General features: G+C 38.5%; 1 protein-coding gene across 2 annotated transcripts in view; it reads right to left on the bottom strand.

The window, feature by feature from the left end:
- CACNA2D1 (calcium voltage-gated channel auxiliary subunit alpha2delta 1) overlaps nucleotides 1-21,278 on the bottom strand; it is a 1,701,483-nt gene that overhangs the window by 172,385 nt on the left and 1,507,820 nt on the right. For both annotated transcript variants that reach the window (XM_086919803.1, XM_086919796.1), the window contains 4 exons: nucleotides 17,286-17,347; nucleotides 13,810-13,886; nucleotides 9,566-9,626; nucleotides 8,517-8,614 (listed from right to left, as the gene is read on the bottom strand). In XM_086919803.1, the coding sequence (XP_086775929.1) occupies nucleotides 8,517-8,614; nucleotides 9,566-9,626; nucleotides 13,810-13,886; nucleotides 17,286-17,347 (298 nt within the window). The remainder of the gene's footprint in view (nucleotides 1-8,516; nucleotides 8,615-9,565; nucleotides 9,627-13,809; nucleotides 13,887-17,285; nucleotides 17,348-21,278) is intronic.

Here is a 21,278-nt window from a genome sequence, read left to right as displayed (position 1 = left end):
TGCACCTCAACAACTACAAGACATAGCCCGTCCACAACCCACTTGTGAAGAATTTTCTACCTTCTTTAATCTAAAGACTTACAACATCAAGAAAGATCTCCTCAATGACCTAATCTTACTCTCAAGTCCTCATATCAAAACCTCCCCTCTACTCCCAACTGTGTCACAACAACTCCCTTCAAAGTTTGTCCTAAAAACGACGCAGCTTTGTCTTCCTTTGATACTTACACTGAAGTAGCTATAGGCAAGATTCTCAGTACCCTGGAGCCTGCCAACCACCTCACCGACCCTCTCCCCGCAAACGCTGTTAAAGACTTAACCCCATTGCTTCTGCCTCTCTGGACCAAAATCATTAACAGCTCACTTCAACAAGGTTGCATCCCAGACACCCTCAAAGTGGGACAGGTATCACCCATCCTAAAGAAACCAACAGCTGACCCAAAGGACCAAAATAACTATTGGCCTATTTCCAATATTCCTACCTTGGCCAAACTATTGGAAAAATGTGTACACCACCAATTGACAAAATATATTGATCACTTTGACTGTCTTAACAAATACAAATAAGGCTTCCAAGCAGGTCACAGCACGGAATCAGCTATGACATACATAATTGACGATACGCTACAAATACTTGATCAGAACGGTACATGCCTACTCATCCTACTAGACCTCTCAGCAGACTTTTATACGGTCAAACACGAGAACATGTTAGATCTGCTGAATCACAAAATGGGTTTATCAGGGTCAGTGCCTAACTGGTATACCTCTTTTCTTCAAAACCAGACTAAAAAATTCAAGATAAACAATACCCTGTCCAAACCGGTTCCAGTAACGTTGGGAGTCCCGCAAGGGTCTGCGCTATCCTCGACATTGTTTAATCTATTCATGGAACCACTCACCAAACTGTTACAAGCCTCTAACGTGCAATATCACATGTACGCAGACGATACCCAACTATACCTTAAGATCCACACCCCAGAAGACATTAAATTGCTTAACACAATGCTTAGGAACACCCAGACATGGCTGGCAGAGAACCATCTCAAATTGAATGCTCTGAAAACTGAATTCCTCCTAATAGCGCCACCCACCAAAGTCCCCATAATGCATGACTGGAAGTGTCTCTCTCTGTGGCCTCTTTAAAGCTACAACAGCACACCTAAGAGCCTCTTTTAATGCTGCTGCGAGACTCATCATAGGCTCAAAAAGAAGATCCTACATCTCCCCAGACTTAAAATCCTTAAATTGTCTACCATTTGAAGCCAGAATTTACCTGAAAATTGCGTGCATGACGCATAAGACCATACATCACAATGCACCCAGATATCTCATACAGAAACTGACAATCTCTGGTGGTATAAGATCCACAAGAAGTGCTGAAAACCTACTACTGAAGCCACAAAGATTCAACAGGAAGAAAACATATAAACGATCCTTCTCAGGAATGGCTCCCAGGATTTGGAATGCACTACCCCTAGAAACCAGAGGGAATTCCTCCACTGCATCTTTCAAAAATGAAGTAAAATCGATTCTCATGTCAAAATTCACCTGAGCATAGACTAAGGAAATTCTGAGAACATTTGTAACTTCACCAGTATTTCTTATTATGACAAGGGTCCAACTAGACAACCTAGACATTATATTTGACATTGCCATGACTCAACAGGACTTTCCTGTTTTGCACCTTATTGCTTTACGTTGCACAAGATGTTATGTATACTTGATTTACCTGCTTTTATTTGTTGTATAATTAACCTCACTGATTGTAAGGCGCTCTGATATCTGCAAGGGTTTGTTTGCGCTCTATAAGACTTTCAAATAATAATAATAACAATGAAAAATGTACATTCGTTTGTTGCAAGGCTGGCACTATGGTGGTATCATATAATGATCATAAGCTTGGCCTGAAGCCAAAAAGCGATCATGTGTCCCAATGGGCTTGGCTAGCAGGTCTGTAAAATAGTGAAAAGAGGCCTGCTCCAAATGTGACCAATAGGGCTGTTAAGAAGTTCTAACTATTCCATTAAAATTGTGTCATGGAATATAGTTGGCTGTTGGAATGATCTGGAAAAACACCAGAATCTGAATACATTAAATCCTGTGATAATCTCCCTACAAAATATATAGGCATCTTCCATTCGTGAGGATGAAAATTATTATGTGTTTAGCTGTCCTGCTTAATAGCAGAGAGGCTGTGCGTGAGGTGGTTTAGCCATACTATTTTCAGTAAGTTTTACTTGGACATATCAGGTGCATTATCATCAATGGAATTTAAAGTATTGTTGTATTTCCTTACCAGAAATCGAGTCATTGTACAGTCTTTCCTTTTATTTTGGTCAACCTTTATATTTTACCTTGCCAAGAAAATATTCAGTTTTTAAAGGAGTTTTTTCAACATATTATACATGATTATGGGGAACATAGGTATTTAGAAGGTCCTAATAATGGGAGATCTTAACGTTACCATCTCTAATTATACACTAGCCCGAATTGCAGATAAAATGGGAAGAGGCCACTAATTTACCACCCACCGCGCTCCCTGCCTACTCCAGGACAAATAAAAGAGGGACTTTGCTCCTGGAGGCATGCAGAGAACATGACTTCATTATCCTCAATGAGAGATTACAGAGTTATTTCCAAGCTCATCCTACCCATGTCACAACTACATTGACTAAAATAATCGATTAGATGAATGGCTCATACAGGGTTTTTCCCTGTTTATTGGAACTAAAGGTGAATAATAATATCTAGAGTGACCACAATATTTTGCTTCTAATGATTAATGGGAAACCAAATACTGTAACACTCATGGCAGAGGTCTGTTAATGATGAGGTATTATTTAGTGCTGTGAATGGAAAGATATTAAGGACTAAGAGAGACACGCAGTTGCCATCAGTGGGATTAAAGGAAATCACTGAAAGCCTTTCCCCCTTAGATTGGATACCAGTTGACTCATTTGAGGAGCATTTGGAAAGATTTCCAAGGATAACTCTAAATATTGTAGGTAGCCAATGCAGTCTAATCATTTAAATGAATTGTTCAATATTAAAAAGGGCAATAATCATTTACAAGGAAGGCAATATACATTCTACTCCAAAGAACCTAATAAGTGGATGTCTCAATTAAAAAAAAGTAGAACTAGGCCAGTAAGAATTAGAAAAAGGTATATCTTGGATAAAATTAGGGTAATAATAACAGACAGGGTGAAATGTAAAAACCAAAAAGCCTTCTGGAAAATTATAGGGGAAAATAGTGTCTCTTTCTCTAAACCCAAGCTAAATAATTTTACTACTTCTGGATGGAATAAATATAACTTCCCATTGCGCTTTGAATAACCCTATGGATAGCAACAGTGATATTAACTCCATAGCAAGATATTAGATGAAACATGTCCTCCTCTCTCCCCTCCATCTAGAAAGGAGATGTTACATTATCTTTAGGATGCCAGGAATACAGGTGTAAGAGGTCCGACTCAATTATCCACTACCATCATAAAATTGGATCTGGGGTTGTGGACATCTTACTTAGTGGCACTCTTCCATTATTGCTATTATAAAGGAGAGGTCCAGAGATTTTGAAGGGAGAATATTATCCTGCTGCTACATTAAAAAGCCCCCTTAAACATCCCAAGTAATTATAGGCAGATTACCCTATTGGATGCCTCTGGAAAGGCATTTCCAAAATGTTTTAGAGCAGGTCATTTGACTTTGGATATTATATTTGTGATATATAAAAGTAAGGTTATGAGGTTTCAGATAAGCACAAAGTATAAGTGGCTTCTTAATAATTCTGCCACAGAAGTAATAAAATCTTATCTCTTATCTCTAAAGAATTATTTCAACAATTCTCCATTAAACACATTTTTTTTGTTCCATTTACATCTATGTCTTCAAGAGTATAATTCAAATATCTTATCCCTACTTTCATAAACCAATACATTCTGAATCAAGCCAGTACATTACATTGAAAGGCTTAAAGTAATCAATCGCTTTTCAGAGAATATGTTCAATCTTACTATTAATATCAGAGAATCAACAGTTTGGCTAGTTTTATAAGGTTGGCTTGTTAGTTATTGTGGCTGGTAGGCTGCTCAGCTACAGAAAAATGGTTTCACAATCAATGACTTATAAATACCTCCAAAGATTACTTTTTGAAGCATGTTGCAAAATAATTGGGAACTTTGTTATGAGAAGAGTTGCAAACTTTGGTTACTAATTAGTATTAATACATGTCAGTCATAAAGACATGCAACTGGCTTTTAGACAAGCACTCCAATCCCATGGATTTTGCCGAAGTGTGTAACCGTTGACCACAAGATACTACTTAACCAGGTGTGGAAGTGTCTGGGGGTGACAGGCACTGCTCTGTTTTGTTTCCAACACTTTCCTAAATAAGGTCAGTCAGCAAATATGAAAAGGCACAAGAGAACCTGCATTTTTTGTGTCTGATGTGTGGCCTTTAAGTAAATAATCATATTATAGGAAATTGATGACATATAAAGACAACAATTGCGAAAAAAATGTAAAGTACACTAGAAAGGTGATGGGAGATTTTGAGTCCCCCTTATTAGTAACCAATGTAAAAAATGGCGAAAACTGCCCTATTAAACATATGGCCCTGCCCCTGTCCAGATGGTTTAGAAGAAGATGACCTGTTTTTCAAAGCTTAAAAATATAAAAGCAATATGTTTGGCTGTACTGCAAGTACAGAGGGAACCCAGCACCTTAGCTCCGAAGACTCAAAGTCAAAATGTTGTGGAATATGTGAAAACTATTCAAAGGACTGGAACCAAAACTCAAAGACATACTCGGACAAGGGATGCGCCACAAATGGAGGTCTACTTGTGAACACCAACCATGGGCCATCTCTCTAGGAGCTGAAAATCACCAATATAATATGACTCCAACTGCATAACCAAATGGAGTGTCTGAAATACTGAACAAATGTTGCTGCAATCTGATTTAGTGTACTGGTATTTTTTCATTTCTTTTTTGTTACAGTGCCAGATCCAATCAACCTTTTAGGGGCTGTGCTCAGTGGATGCATGAGGAGGAATGATAATGTTTAGCATAGCAAATAAATACATATTTAATTTCTTTAACAAATACTTGTATTTTTTATTGGCAGGATGACTCGCTCTTATGTGGCTCTAAAGGTGCTTACTTGATTAATACTAATCCAAAACATTATTGACCATAAGTTTTAATTACCTGCACAGTGAATGTCATCATCACAACTAACCTGTTCCTCTTACTGGAATTATAATGCTGCAGATTGACTCACCCACCGCTTCCATTGCAGAAGCGGGAACAAGGTCACTGGAGAACAGCTCTCCACCTCCCTCAGCAAAACCCACCTCTGACATCTGTGGATGCTAATATTTCAGCTCATAACCTCCTCCAATGGATCTCCAACGGCACCGAAACATTGGCTCCCATCAAGAAATCACCAGGCAAGCCAAACTCCAAAAAAGCCAGCTGGTTCTCGCCCACCCTCATGAGTCCAGATGCGCCTGTAGATGGCTCAAAAAGAGATGGAAGAGCAGCACAACCTGGAAGACCACTCAGCCATCTGACATCTGACCCCAGTCGACCCTGATCAGCTGGACTCCCCTCACCACTGACGACACCCTCAGGATCATGAAGAGCATCCACTCAGGATCACCCTCGGACCCCTGCCCGCACCACTTCTTCAACAAAACAGGCCCCTCCATCTCCCCTGAGCTCTGCTGCACTATCAACTGCTCCATCAACTCCGCCACATTCCCACTGGAAACACGCAGAGATCAACCCCTTGCTAAAGAAACCTTCTGCCGACCCAAAGGACCTCAAGAACTTCAGACCCATCTCTCTGCTTCCATTTCCCTCCAAGGTCATCGAGAAGGTCATCAATGTCAAACTTTCTGAGTCCATTGAAGTGAACCAAATTCTGGACCTCTCCTAATCTAGCTCTTGAAGCAATCACAGTCCTGAGAGCGACCTACTTGTCGACACAGATGACATCTGCACCCTCATCGACTGAGGCAAAACTGCAGCCCTCATCCTCCTGGACCTCTCAGCCACCTTCAGCACCTTCCCCCACTGCACATTATGCCCAATAGTCCACGAAAAAAAACCTAGAATGGATCCAATCTTTCCTCACCGGCTGAACACAAAGAGTCAGGCTAACACAGTTCCACCTGGAAACCACAGAAATCAACTGCTGAGTGTCTCAAGGCTCCTCCCTGTGCCCCACACTCTTCAAAATCTACATGGCCCGCTCGCAGCCATCGTCAGGAACTATGGACTCAACATCGTCTACTATGCCAACGACACCCACAGTCACCACAAATAACTTTCATGGGGCTCAAAAATTCCACGAACCTGATAATTCTCACCTCGGTGCATATTCCAATCATGGAGTCCCACTCTGCAACTCTGGGCAATAGCTTGCTTAATCTCCACAACGGCCCCCACAATGCTAAGGATGCCTGGCCTCCACCTTGGGGGTGCCCAGGAGTGGACGCCTCACAGGGAAAGCCAGGATGGGTTCCACAGCGGTATTCGTACAAGCGCCTTGAGACCCTTGCGGGTGAGTAGTGCGCTATACAAGTATCAATTTACATTTACAAGTTAAACTCAGAGAATATCAAAGTGCTCATCCTGGGCTCCACCCCCTTCCCCTGAGATGACTCCTTGGGCCCACAGATCTTGGACCCCCCACGCCCACAGACCATGCACTAATTCTCAGCATCATCTCACACTCATTGTTCACCATGAAGCACCAGATCAATACCATCTCATCATCCTGCTTCCATACACTATGCCTGCTCTGAAAAATCTTCAAGTGGATCCCCACCGAGTCCAGAAAGATGGTCACCCATGCACTCATGAGACAAACTTGTGAGTTGGTTGCCTGTGGATTGTTGATGCCGTTTTTTGAGCCAGTGCGACTCCATTGTAAGGAGCTGTAGGAGCGCAATTTTGCCGCCCTGCTTTACTGTGCCTTTTAACGCTTTCCAAGCGTTTTATCTCCCCTTTATGTGGACAAGTGGACCCTACTCGCGAGTGATTGCCCTAGAGGGCCCCGGGCATGATTTTGAGAGGATTTCTTCCTTTGTGACCCTCCCCTGGTGGGAGTGGCGTGGTTATTGATTGTTGTTCTGCAAGTACCCCTGTCCTGATGAAGCCATAAAGAGTCTACTGGCGGAAACGCGACCGCGACTGCGTCCACCTTGCGCCTTGTATTTAGCTAGTTTTGTGAGAGAATTCTTTTCTCAGGCGCCATTAGGATTTCCTTTTAGATCTATATCAGTGGGAGTGTATATATTTTGAGAAAGGTTTCAATTACCTCTCTTAGGGAACGCCGTTGTTTACATTTTGTTGATATATTGTATATGTTGTATATAATTGTTGTATATATGTATATTTTGTGATCTGTTTTTTCCTGGGATTAATTCTGTGTGCCACTTGTTCTTGTGATACTTTTATATGTCCATATAAATTTTGTTTAATTAGATTTGTTTATATTAAGTTGTAAAGAACAAGATAATTTAACTTTTCTTGGTTTCTAACATTAAATGTGAAATGTATCCCTTTATACCGTTTTTTCTACTTTCTCATCTTTTTGATGACCCCTGCTCCGGTTTGGGAGTGTGATGTGGGCAGAACCCCTTCATTATTACCTAGTACCCATGCACTCATCAGCAGCAGCAGACTCAACTACAGAAACTCACTCTATGCCAGCATCACCCAGAAACTCTTCAAGAAACTGCAAAGCACCCAGAACTCTTCCACCTGACTCATCTTCAATGTTCCCCACCGCAGACACATCACCAGCCCCCCTGAGAGTCCTTCACTGGCTCCTAGTCAACAAAAGAATCACCTTCAAGCTCCTCCCACATGCCTACAAAGCCTTACACAACACTGAACCTGTATATCTCAACCACCACCTCACATTCCACACACTCACCAGAGACTTCCACTCCGCCCATCTGGCCCTGGGAGCCATAACACATATTCGCAAGACCATGGCCAGGGAACATCCTTCTCCTACCCTGCAGCAAAGACCTGGAACCACCTGCTTCTCTACCTAAGGCAATCACCATCACCACCCCAATTCATGAAGGACCACAGGATCTGGCTTTTCGACTGAACCACAGTGCATACGACAGATGAGCAGTCTACCCCTACCCCTCCAGCTCGAGACTCCTATAGTTGAGTTGTCAAGCTTTAAAAGTCCATTGATTTGATTTGAATCAATTTCTTAAATCAGACAACTGTATGGGTGTGGGCAGGTAAAGGGGGAGGATAGTATGTTGTATTTGCAACCATAATATATTTTTCTATTTCTTACACAAAGCCCACGGAAAAAAAAAACATTCACCACTTTGCGCACAACATTGTAACTTAAAAAAAAGTATGACTCTTAATGCCAATCAACGTAGACAAAGCAATCTGTAAAAAAATAATCAAAAAAGAAATTATAGTAGCAAAGAAAGTGAAAGTAATGAGATAATAAATAGTATACTTACAAGTTGGGCTGTTGGGCGTTTTCAGATCAATGAACTCATTGAATCGTGTTAGAAACTCAGTGTTGTTGTCTGACACTTTTAAATCAGTACAATAGTCCCTGTATGAAAACGAAATTTTCTCAATGTCATTATGTATATATATATTTTTGTATCAATGTTTGGCAATGTCGTTCAGAAGCTATCAAAAGTAAATCCTGAAACCTGCCTGGTAAACGTTGCATTATAGAAACAAAAGATTCTCTTGACCTCAACACATTTGATCTGGAGATACTGATAGGAAAATATTCCCAGTTCACCAGATTCAGCTGATATTCTTGCCTTCTGTTGATAGAATTACATTTTAGCAAAGGGATTTTTTTTATATTTGGCATCTCCAACGGAGAAACCACTGCATATAATTGACATTGTATTTCAGGTTAAATATGTACTCCTTCCTGATGCAATAGATAATTTATGTATGTGTTATTTCTAGAGACCGAGCCTTGCTAAAAGATCATTGTATTCATGGCATTATGATTTGATTGCATCTGTTTTGCATTCATATTATTGATGAATTCAATCCATTAAATCTCTAATTAGGAAGACACAAAACTACAAAAAAAAAATCACTCATCTGCAAATTTGTGAGTATAAGATTTCATCTCTCTTTCCTAGTTTGGAAAAAATTATAGGAAGGCAGTATGTTCACTAGAGCAGCAATAAATAGCCACCTCAAATAAATTACAAAACAGAAATATTTTTTTTTTAAATCAGAGTCATGTACTGAAATATTTAGATGAAACCAGTCTAAACGATGTTGAGGACCTAGAACAACTTTATGGAGCACATACTCTACCATGGCCCACATCACCCAATCCTCCCTAAAACAAATAAATCTACCAGGTTGATATTTCACTCCAAGTATAATCATCACAAGAATAAAATGATGCTGCAATTCTACCTTTTCAAACCTATTATTGAAAAAGACAAGCAAGAAGACAATGAGTAACCAACATCTTCAGTTTGAGCAGTTGCATGAAACCAATGCTGGCTGCGGTATTTCAACAAACCTTGGTGCAATGAATGTGTAGCCAGCTTCATCAAAGTGGTCTGGTTTCAGTGTTTCAGAATCTGTAAAATCACAGGTTAATCAGATGATCAGATCTGGCAAATCACAATCTCAGTATTGATCAAAAACCTTTTGCAAGGTAATAAGAAATGTAATTATCAAAACCTACAGAGTCGAATGCAGAACAATTCTATTAGTTCATTAAAAGGGTTTAAAATTATTGATTTCATAAGCATTAGTTTGAAAAATTATTGATCATGTATTGCATTAGAAAGAATGGCAGATAAAGAGGATATTGTTACATAGATTTGTATTTTTTTTAATATTGTGCTTGGATTTGTCTATTATTTTTGAAAGCTATTACCATAGCGTCTGTTTTGCAATAAATCTATTGGAATGGACTATACTTGCGATTCTGGAGCGGATGTGAATAGAGGGTGCTCTGTTTTGTCTCCCATCCTCTTCTCTAATTATATTAACAAGCCTTTTCTCTCTTTGTCTGAGAACCTCTACCGATTATGTTCTGTTAAGAGTTTATGGAGTCAATAGTAATAAAAAAATTTGATTTCTAAAAAATAATTGAAATGTGTATGCTTTTTTTAAAAAAAAAAACTCTAAGGTAATATGGTATAAGTAGTCTATATATTAAAAATTATTTGTATGCAAGTTACAAAGGGACTCTGCTTTGACACTGGTGGAAAACAATATGTTGTTATTCTGTCTTGCAGACAGGTTTAATAATGTGAGTTGCATATTCTTACTGAACAGATAAGACCTGTTTCACAAAGGTAAACTTTTGTGTAAGTTTAAGCTTTTATGTTATTCACAAACTACAAGTGAATAGCAAGTTTATGACTATAGACACTCCTCAGTCAGTGTGGAGAACTCAGCACATAAGAAGATAGGACACTTTTGTATAAGTTTACCTCTTTTTGGTGTTCGTAAACTATGTGGTAATAGAAAGTTTATGACTGCAGAGACTGCGCAGTTGGGTCAGGGAGCTCAGCACATGAAAAGATAGGCCTATACTTTGTATTTATTTGAAGAATACTATACCCCAATGGCGGAGTTTCAACAGTCATAAACATAATATTTACTTATAGTTTGTAAATACCAAAGAGACCATACATTCACACAAAAGTGCGCGTTTTCCTCGTTATTCAGGCCCATAATGTGTAAGTCGAATAATTCAGTCATTGGGCATTGTATGATTTAAGTACAACTTTTACATATTCCTGTAGATGAAGAATTTCAATTTATGGAATTTCATCATGCTAAAATGTTTACAATCATACAACCAGTTGCACTCTTTTTATTTTTTATAGCTGAGCAAGCTTAATAATTTTTTATCAACAGTTTTTAATCCATACAAACTACAGCAAAATGTGTGAATATATTTGGGTGACTGAAAGCCCATCATCTCACATTGTTTAGCGATTTTTAATTTACATTTCTGGCTTAGGCAAGAAAACACCACCAACAAGAGAGCTACATCCTTGGGCTTTACATGTGGATGTGTTGGTGAGATCTGTAGAGATGACCTGGTGTGGTGAACATTACATTGGCCATCCGCTTGACTACACCACTTGTATGTTTCCTCTAGTACTTTTCTCCAGTGCATTGGTGTTAAATTTATCTGGAGTGCCAAGGACCGTTTTAGAACTGTGCTTATATTACTTTGTTCCTACACCATTTATAACTTTCAAGACTGTTGAAACTAAAGAGGACATTGCTGTGAATCTCACAGCTTGGGTAATCTTAAGTGTCAGAAAAGGACTGTGTACTCAGTACATAATTAGTCTCTTGGTCATATAATATTTATTTATCATAACTGGACAAGCGATTTTGGCTCAACTTATGTAAACAAATTAAATATATTAATTTCCTTGAAGTTAAGACGATTTGCTATATACATTGACTCAGGAAAATAGTCATTGATTGCACTTGCAGAAAACAAAGACAATACTTGCAAATAAAGAAATAGTAAATCAATAAAAATATTTTGCAATGAAACACATATTAAAAATAAAAGATGCTTTAAAGCAGAGGTGGAAATAAATAATGTATCAACATACAGTTTCTTTGTGCTATTTCACTATCATGAAAATGCGAATGATAAGAACCAAGGAATGATGAGGAATACGAAGGAAAAGATCCAATAGGAAGAAATTATAACTTTTGTAAAGAATACCAAGTGACTCGAAAATACTTGCCCTTCATTTTGCCTTTTTTGGCTGTGAACATCCACCAGAAGGAGAAAGCAGAGGAATAGAAAAAACAGGGTAAAGCAAAGGGGTCACAAACAATATTTTATTCAATGAACCCCTTGAATAAAGATATTGTATAAGAGATCAGCGGTTTGTTTTTAAATACATGTTCTTCAGAGAGGAAACTCTTTTGTAGACAGTATGTGTTGTATGTTACACATTAACTTCATTTTGGATGGAGAGGTTATGTTCTTGTAATATGCACCTACTATGGAGATTTACAAAATGTACTCATGACCTGAAATCAGAGTTCACAAAAGCTAATTAATTTGTATGAGTTGTGTGATTGCAGATGGTTGTATACAATGAACTTGGTGGAGAGGTCCTCACTATCCATTTGAAACTTACAGAACAAGACAATTCTTTTCTCTTCTCTTGTATGAGTTAAGGGTTAAGACTAAACAAAGCCCAAACAACCCAGTTGTAACTAACTGGACATAGAAATGTTGAGTAAAAGTGTATTTGGGTTGTATTATGAAAGTTACAAACTATGGTGCTTCAACTAAAATAATTTTGTAGGACTTCAGGTTTGCTGTAAAATCATATAACTGTATCTATATCTTTAAAACTGATGCCAATGAATGTTCCATAAGCGGAACATTAGAAATGATTAGAACATGTTACATTCTAATTATATAACTATGATCCCTGTATAAAATCTCTAATTTCCTAATTCAGATGCCATCTTTTATCTATAGTTGCTTGTAATAATGAAATGACGTAGATGCTCGAGTGTCATAACATATTAATGTTGATTTTTAATACCACAATGCCTCCTTCCAGATCCAGCAACCAAAGTGAAAGGAAGGTGATGGAGTAATTTAAAAGCATGCCAACAGAATCTTGCTTTCCATTCATATGGTTTGTTTTTCTAAAACAAACACAGAAGAGCAGACAAGTGACTTTTTTGTTGCTCTAAAAATACAATTCTAATATGATTTTGCTACAAATTACCAGCTACTTTTGATGTGCTTAATTTTACATTAGAATCCACTTTAATTCTTCATGTCTGAAACCATACTACCTTGTTCATATTGAAAGAGAAATACATGATTTAAGTGGTTTGTAGGAAGGGTTATGTTACCATAAAACACTCTCTACTGTACATTTGAAGGACATTGTATGTGACCTTGGAGTTCCCTGGCCATATAAAAGGAGCTCAGTTTCCGATCTCATTCTTATGTATGGTCACGAAACTCCTTCCTCTGTGGCTTTCAATATCGTTATAATGTACAGCAGGTTCGTTCATATATAACATTTACAGGTCTCTGGCTTGTCCTGTACTCAGCCGTCATTATTTCCTGGAACGTAACCAAAAGACAGACAGCTGGCCAGCGGCCCTGTAGTAAGGTATCACATTTCCTTTTGTTTTGTTTGCTTTCTAACATCTTTAATTGACGCAGATATGTCGATGAATGTACAATGCACTTGTTTTTATGTGCAACGGGAATGATGCTTCAGCAACAAGCAATGCATCTTAATTCTTTGTAGCTTCAAGCTGAAACAATTTCACAATTCATGTAAATGCCAGCGTTCGATAAGGCTGCTCTGTTTTTTCCAAGACATTTGGCAGGTTTTATACACAACCGAATAAAATACAGATCTGTAATGTTTCTCTTTTGTGTATACAGTGTGTCTATTTCTTGCCTGTGTGCCAGAAAGGTCAGAGCTCCTGGACACAATTGAAAAAGGACCACGGGTAAGCAATGATTCCGGATGTTCATGAAAAGGGTTATTGGCAAAAGCCAAAAAGACAAGAATCATATTCTATTCATATAGAATATTTCTTACCCTTCCATGTTTCGAGAGGGTTCGAATCATTGCTGAACTTACAAATCACACTTATGAAAACATGGGCGAAAAATCAGAATCCCTTGAGTTTAGAACTGCACAGTTGAGAAAACAGACAAAACACTGCTGGTTGGGACCACTCTTGATAGATCATTATCAGTTACTTGCCGTTGTTTTCAGTACTTACATCTGGCCTGAGTTATGGTTTCATCTAGCTTGGCTTTTATGTAGTAAAAACTGTATTGTGGCAATACCAAGGCGAGGCTGAAACAGGAAGCAAGACAATCATTAGCCTAACTAAAAATGAACATTTTAGAAAAAGAGGAAAAACAGAGGTACGGATAAATTGACATAAAAAATAAAAAGGAAATTGTGCCTTTCACTGAAACTTGCAAGGAGACTATTCATATGTTTGTGAGAAAGTATGAATGTATTTAATGTAATGACCTTGTGAATGGGGCACAGACTTATAAATCAGGAGATTAGTAAGTGAAACAAGACATTTCTAGCAAAAAAGATAACACTTGTTTCAATTGAAATACATTTGGAAATCCTTAACACAGATTCTGGTGTTTAAAATTCAGCTATAATAAAGTTGCATGCGCTACAGCTGATAACCCTTCATGCCTAATTTGTCAAGGAGTTTGCCTAAATCTGGAAATCTGGAAAGGTACTAGGGAGGTTTTGGTTTGGCAGGGAAAGCTTCAGTTAATGGACTCTAGATGCAGTTCTGGCAATTCCAGCCCTGGTCTTATTCTCCCTACTTAAACAACCAACGTTATAAAATATTTACTTCCGGAATGCTCTATTTCACAAGTATTTTGAGGTAACCCCACTGCCTAAAACATATCTACTTATAAATCAAAATCCAACCAAATAATAGATTCTTACTTCCTAATTAGACAGTATATGGTAGGTCTTTTTCCTCCAGGATGGGACTTCAGATATAGTGGTGGGGACTGCCTATTGATCTGGCCCATACTGGCTAAAGGCTTCTCCAGTAAACCAACTAGGACCCCAAAGGATTCAGGGAACAGTTTCTCAGTAAATAAAATATACCTGTTAAATCTGACATCCTTGGTGTGGTTTTCCTCCAAACATCGTGCCATCTCTCCTCCTGTGTGGCTGAATAACCTTTTGTTGGGCTTAGGACTCTGCACACATTACCACTGGTAATCAGTGCTAGAGTGTTTGTGCTCACGCCTGTAAACATGGCAAGATTCACTTACACTCAATTGGCACATGTAAATCCCAAATAAAATGATTCTTCATGTACCCAGGGGCTTTAAATTAAATGCTACAAGCAGGTCTGCAGCCCTCATTGTGTCACTCAATTTCTTAAACATGTCTCAGGCCTGTTATTGCAGCCTGTGCCCAGTTTATACTGCCATTTCGCCTATGCAAAATAACTTTTTTGCCATACCTTAAACTTCCTTTTGAATACATAAGTCACCCCCTAAGGAAGGTTCTAAACAGCCCTTATGGGTGAGTGCAGTGTATTAAAAAAGTTGGACATGCACTTTCGACTTTTACATGTCCTTGTAGTTAGAAACTTTTACATTTGTTTTTTAATACTGCAAAACCTACCTCCCCCATAGGATAACATCATGTTACCTTACTGCATTTAATAAGTGGTAGCATTTGACTGGGAGGTGGGAATGTCAATGTAATTTAAAAACCTCATTATTGGTAAAGTCAGATTTTACATCACAATTCCGAAAATGACACTTTTACAAAGTTGGAGTCTTCTTGCCCTAACCATTTGATGATTGCAAATTGTTTCCTGGGTCACATAGCTAGGTGTAGTTGGCCGCTGCCTTTGTGTTTTCCTCCCAGACAGTATCACACAGGGGGTTTGAGTGCTGGCTGTATAGGCCACCCTGACCTGATGGTAATGGTGGATCTGTGAACTACCCCACTTGCACTTCAAAGGAAGTGCCTCAGCACACACACAACAACTTTACACTAGCCTTTCCTGACTCCAGACATCCTAGGACCTGGGAAGGGGAAGACAGGAAATTCCAGAACCTGTCTAGAGTTTCTCTCCCTTCAAACCTGGCACCAGGTTTACATATTGGATCCTTAGAACAGCTCTTCAGATCACTTTTGGACCTGCGGAGACTCAGAAGAAGGACTACTCTGCCGCCCTCCTTCTGGAAGGATGATCCTGTTGTCTGTTGTACATAGGCCTGGCCTGCTGCCTGAAGAAGGAAGACAGGAACTGTTCCTTGAAAGCAGTACTGCCAGAGTGACTCAAAGGGCTAGCTGACTGGCCTCCTGTGCTGAGCTACAGGGACATACCAAGCATTGGAGACCTGACCTGCCCTGCATCTGCCCAGCTGCATGGATTCAACTGGACCTGCATGTGCCCAACTGGTGCCCTTTGCAGGTGTGTGTATGGATCCTCAAAAGGTGCCCCTCAGGCCCTACACCCTTGACTGGCATCAATACATACTAATTCTGACACAACTGGATGGAAAGCGTGAGTCAATGACACATCAAAAGTCCTTTATATATGTATGCCTCCCTAGGCCATATGTGAAACTAGAGAAAGGGATAAACACATGGAGTCTGACCCAAACCTAAATGAGCAGTCCAGCCCAAATTGTTAGGTCACATAGCCTTTAAACAACACAAGCTAATAAACAATGGGTTCTATTTTGTTGTTTCCCAGTTGTTTGAGTTTGCTTTGCCTAGAGAGGGATTCAGTACCTTCAATTGATTCCAACCGGGTCTAAAGTAACCTTCACAAGAATGTGGCTCAAGGTTTCGGTTATAAAAGAGATGTACTAAAAAATGATTGAAGGAAAAATAATTGAAGGAAATGCTTCCCTTAACATTTAACATTTTTAGTACTGTCCCATTGAGTCTTCCCCCATAGGATTGGGTGCCATGCCTGATGTATCTAGGAACACAAGCTGAAACTAAAAGATGAGGCTGGAACGTTCTAGAATATCTACTGTTCATCTGTAAATGGAATTCAGCTTTGGAGGTTATGTAGACTGCTCTTTCTATGATAAATTCCAGACTAATTTAAAATTGCTCTCGCTTTTTTTAATCGCACAGAGAAGTCAAAATGTGATAGAAGTAACCATAAAAAAAAAGAATTCTTGAAGATTAGGAATTGTTGGCTCAAGCTTATTTATGTATCACTTTTTTATTGACCCGGAAATGTTTTGAATTCACGCAAGTGAACTTCTATTCCAAATGAACACTATCAGATACCTCCTGAAAGTGTGTTTTTATGTGAAAGGAACATGTTGAATTACTACCATTTTTAGAAAGGAACTAAGCACTCAAAACTAAAGTTCTGTTCTATTCTCCCTCTCAACTCTCTAGAGCAATAATGTACTTTAAAATAAATAGTTATATAAAAAAAATGAAGAATTGTACGTGGAGCATCATATTAATATTCTGAGGAATCAAATAAAAGAATTACATGATAATGAAAAATATTGTCTGGTTGTTCCCAAATGCATTAAAATTTACTATTGCTATTAAAACATAGCAGCAATCGTAGCAATGTGCATGTTAATCTATTACACAGTTGGCTGGGTTGCAAATACATTGAGACATTTTGGTCATTGTAAAATTCAGCATGGCCACATTCACAAATGTATAATTGACTTATGCTGCCTGGTAATATTCTGGAAGTCAATCTACCCATAATCGGTTCCGTTCACAGGTGTCCATGTATAGGTCCTCATCCCTTTGTCGATGTATCTCTGAAAAGCAACATTAAAAAACAAGTGAAGCATGTGAATGGAATGGCTTCGCATCGGTTCTCGTAATCGAAATACTTTTGACATTGCCAGATAGAAACACTCTCTCCAAGTCACAATGCTTCAGAACAGAAAGAGAAAATCATGCTGAAAAAACACGGGAAATACTGTTTAAAATATATATATATATATCTTTGTTCTAAATTTCTGGGGATTAAATGAAAAAAATACAAATTGTGCTACTAACTTAGCCTTGAGAATGTGCAGTCTATTGCCAGTGAAATTAATTATGATTAGGGCTTTCGGGTTTATGTTTTTTTTTTTTTTTACATTTCTGACTGTATTTAACCATAATAATTTTTTGCCCATTGTATCTGTATTTATCTATATTTATTTTGTGCTTTGGGTAGAAATGAAGTTCTAAAACTGTACATTTCAATATTTATTTAAATCTACAGGTTCTTTCACATAAAAATTCGCTGCACTCTCTTCATGTATTTGATCTTTTATATCATGTGCTTTGAGAAATAAGATTATACATATAGTAGATGTGGCTGTCGTGTTTTGTCTATTGATGCCCTTCAGTGGCAGCATTTGTGTTGATATGCCTTGAGAGCAGCAGGAATATATTTGGGTAAAAAGAAAGAAAGCTCACCTTGTAGACAGCAAGAAGAAGCCTGAGAAATAGGAAATAAATTCTACCTTGTATAGATAATAGCAGGTGTTGATTTGGACCATGGCATGCATGGAACAAATGTGTGATGCCTGCAGCATGGGTTTGAATTCATTCACTTGCTGCCTCTAGTAAGAAATGTGCTACGCAATCAAATGATTGATGACCCCCAGTCAAGAGATCTGGGTTAAATCCATTGTTCTTTTTTTACCATGCCAACCCAGTTTAGATCAAGCCATATGCAAATTTGTCTTGACCCTGCTCCTCATGGGAACAGTCCAGCCTGAACTGCCAAGCAATGTCCTCCCTGGACTGAAAAGAAGCATCCTGGGACTGGTTTCAGTGTATTACCCCTCATCAACCAGGCTAGCTTGAATCCAGTGGCATGGTGAGCAAGAGACCCACGTCTGGGCATATCCATACCACTTAGGGCAGAAAGTGCTACACAAACAAATGATGGATGGAATGCTGAATATATCATAGATTCAATCCCATTCAAGAGATCTGGGTTAAATCCATTGGTTTTTGGTCACCATGCCACCCCAGTTTTGTTTGTTGTCACAACACTCTAGTAAAAAATGGGAACATTTATTTTGTAAGACCAAAAAGTGTTTCATGAGTATGATCAGATTCAATGTAGGAATTTACTGCGGTGAGGTGAAAAGTGACTGTTGAACTAATTGAGTACTACTATATACAGCTGCCACAGAAGAAAAGGCCAGATTTCATATCATATACATGAATGTGTAATATCATTTATATGGAAAGCATGACTCAATAATGCCTCACACTATTAGACTAAGGTAGTAGTGAGGGCAGTGCCCCTAGTGTGAGGATCCATTTACTGTTTTCAAACCTCACAGACTGAACAGAAAGGTTTTGTGGCAAATCTTGTCACACCTATAAAGAAAACAAGATTAAATTGCCTGAATTTGAAAGACAAAAAAAAGGGATTTAACTGAAAAGTCATCGATTAACACAAACAATTTATTTGTACAGAGTATATAGATAATGCCTAAAGCCAATAGTTTTGGCTTGCTATCTGAGCTATGGCTTAAACGTAAAAAATGCCACAAGCAGCCTAAAACCCTGCATAAAATTAATTTTGCCTAGAATTAATTATATTGCTTTATGTATGTAGTTCATCTCTAAGAAAAAAGAATAAAAAATGAGAAAATTCAGAATACTTTTAAGATGAAAAGTAACCACTTATGTATTGCAGTGCTGGTACCCTTTAGGAGTTGGATAGTACACCAAAGAGCTAGTTGAGTGAAATAAGAGAGACATGCTCCTTCTGAGTGGACCCAAAGTCCAAACTGCATATTTTAAAAGATGTGGTATGAAAAGGTCTTGCGATAACTTCGCTGTCAAGTCAGATCTAACAATGAACACTATTATGTTTGGTTTACTATGTCGGAGAGTTAATTGCCATGCATTTTGAGCATGTGTTGCATAAATACATCCTATTTGAAAGTAATTAACAAGATACAAAATAAACAGACTATATAATAAGTAAATAACATAATAATCTGACTACATGTAGAAAGCAACACCAAATAAATGTGAAATCTATACAGTCAGACAAAGATCATAAATGTTAGCAATATGTAACTCACTGTTGAGCAAACATTTAAGCAAACACATGCATGGAAATTCAATGTTCACTTTGATTTGAAAATGTCGATTGGCTCCAAATAAATGTTTTGCATATGTTAATCTTAAGGGTTAAGCCTTTACTTAAAATAACATGTCGTATAACTTAACTATTAAACATGTTTGTATAGAACATTTCAAACATGTAAAATATTGAGGGACAATACAAGTGTGTTAAAACATCTGCCATAACACTTAAAACAATTTAACCAAACAGTGTAAAATCCATAAAAGATATATTGATATTACAAATACTTCTTGCAACTTTTTGAAAGAAGCCTTTAGTTTAATGAGGTATGTTTGATTGCCTTTTGCTGGATATATTCCAGTGTATCTGTAATTGCTAATCTCCTTCGCACAGCTGTGGTCTGATTTGCTAATGCTGTCCGTTGTAGTACTGTTTAACAATATAAAACCTGGACTACATTCAGTATGGTATCTCCCTAGCTTAAACAGTTTTACGACTATTTTAGAACAGGAACAACAGTTTTCGGATTGCCTTCAAATTGCTTGAAAACAGAAATAATAATTTGTTTACATTTGTTCTCCAAAACCTACTAGGCCGCCACATCTCCTAAACAGGCTCTCAATGCCAGGAAGTGGAATTGAAGTGATTATACTATTATGAATCCCCACTCACCACCCGATTTCAAATGCTGCAATACTCACCCTAAAGCTCTTCAAAGCACTAATCTTGTATGGCCCTCCAAGCGCTTCCAGAACAATTCTCTCTATGTTGTCTAACTTCCTAACCTCATGGGCTATATCAATGTGCATTGTAACTCTTGGAGTCCTCATTGGGAGGCAAACCAAGCTGCCCCACAGCTCGACTCCTCATCCTCCTCAAGGCACTCGCTCAGATCAAGGATCACTTGCTTAACCTCATCCTTCCTTGTGTTTATGAGGTTTTATTTGATAGTCATCTCTTTCCTTATCCCACTGCACCCACAGACATGACTCTATACTATTAACACAAGAAAAGGTTAGTTTCTTCTTAGCCAGATCAGGGGGTCTAACAGTGGACCTTCTTGGCTTATAGTCCTGCCGTTGGAAGATCTGAATTTCAGATCATGTTGCCCTCACATACCTGTTAGGGTGTCATGGTTCATCATAGGGCGCTCCTTGTCAGGCCGGCGATGCACTTCCTGATGGGCCTGGGGTCTCTTTTTTGGAGATCATTTTGATCTGAGGATGGCGTAAGGATGAAGGCAAGAGAGGGGATACCTAAGTAGCAGGAAGTCAGAGGAGGCTAGGTGCGATCAGTGGGTCTCGACCGCCTTAAAGGGTCCTCCACTACGACCGGGACCCTCTGCCTTCTTAAGGAACTCTGTCCAACCTCCAGAGAGGTGGAAAATTAGACCGGCTTGATCGGACAATCACATTGGGTCACTCCCTAACAGAGGTTAACCCCCAGCCACAATACTTTTTTTAAAGGTTCAGGGTTAGAGGCAGCATTATGCTAGCCCATAAATGAGAAGAATGGGTGATGACTGGAAATATTTCCTAGTACAGCCCTTTCTATGTCAGCATCTACAGTTAGGTGAAAATATGCTCTTGGAATAAAAAACAATATACTTATTTCTCCTTTCTGTCTTTCCAGGTTTTTGT

This window comes from Lissotriton vulgaris, chromosome 1_1, assembly GCF_964263255.1.
Source record: "Lissotriton vulgaris chromosome 1_1, aLisVul1.2, whole genome shotgun sequence".
NCBI lineage: Eukaryota > Metazoa > Chordata > Amphibia > Caudata > Salamandridae > Lissotriton > Lissotriton vulgaris.
Note: the sequence above shows the minus strand (reverse complement) of the source record. Positions and strands in the feature narration are given on the sequence as shown.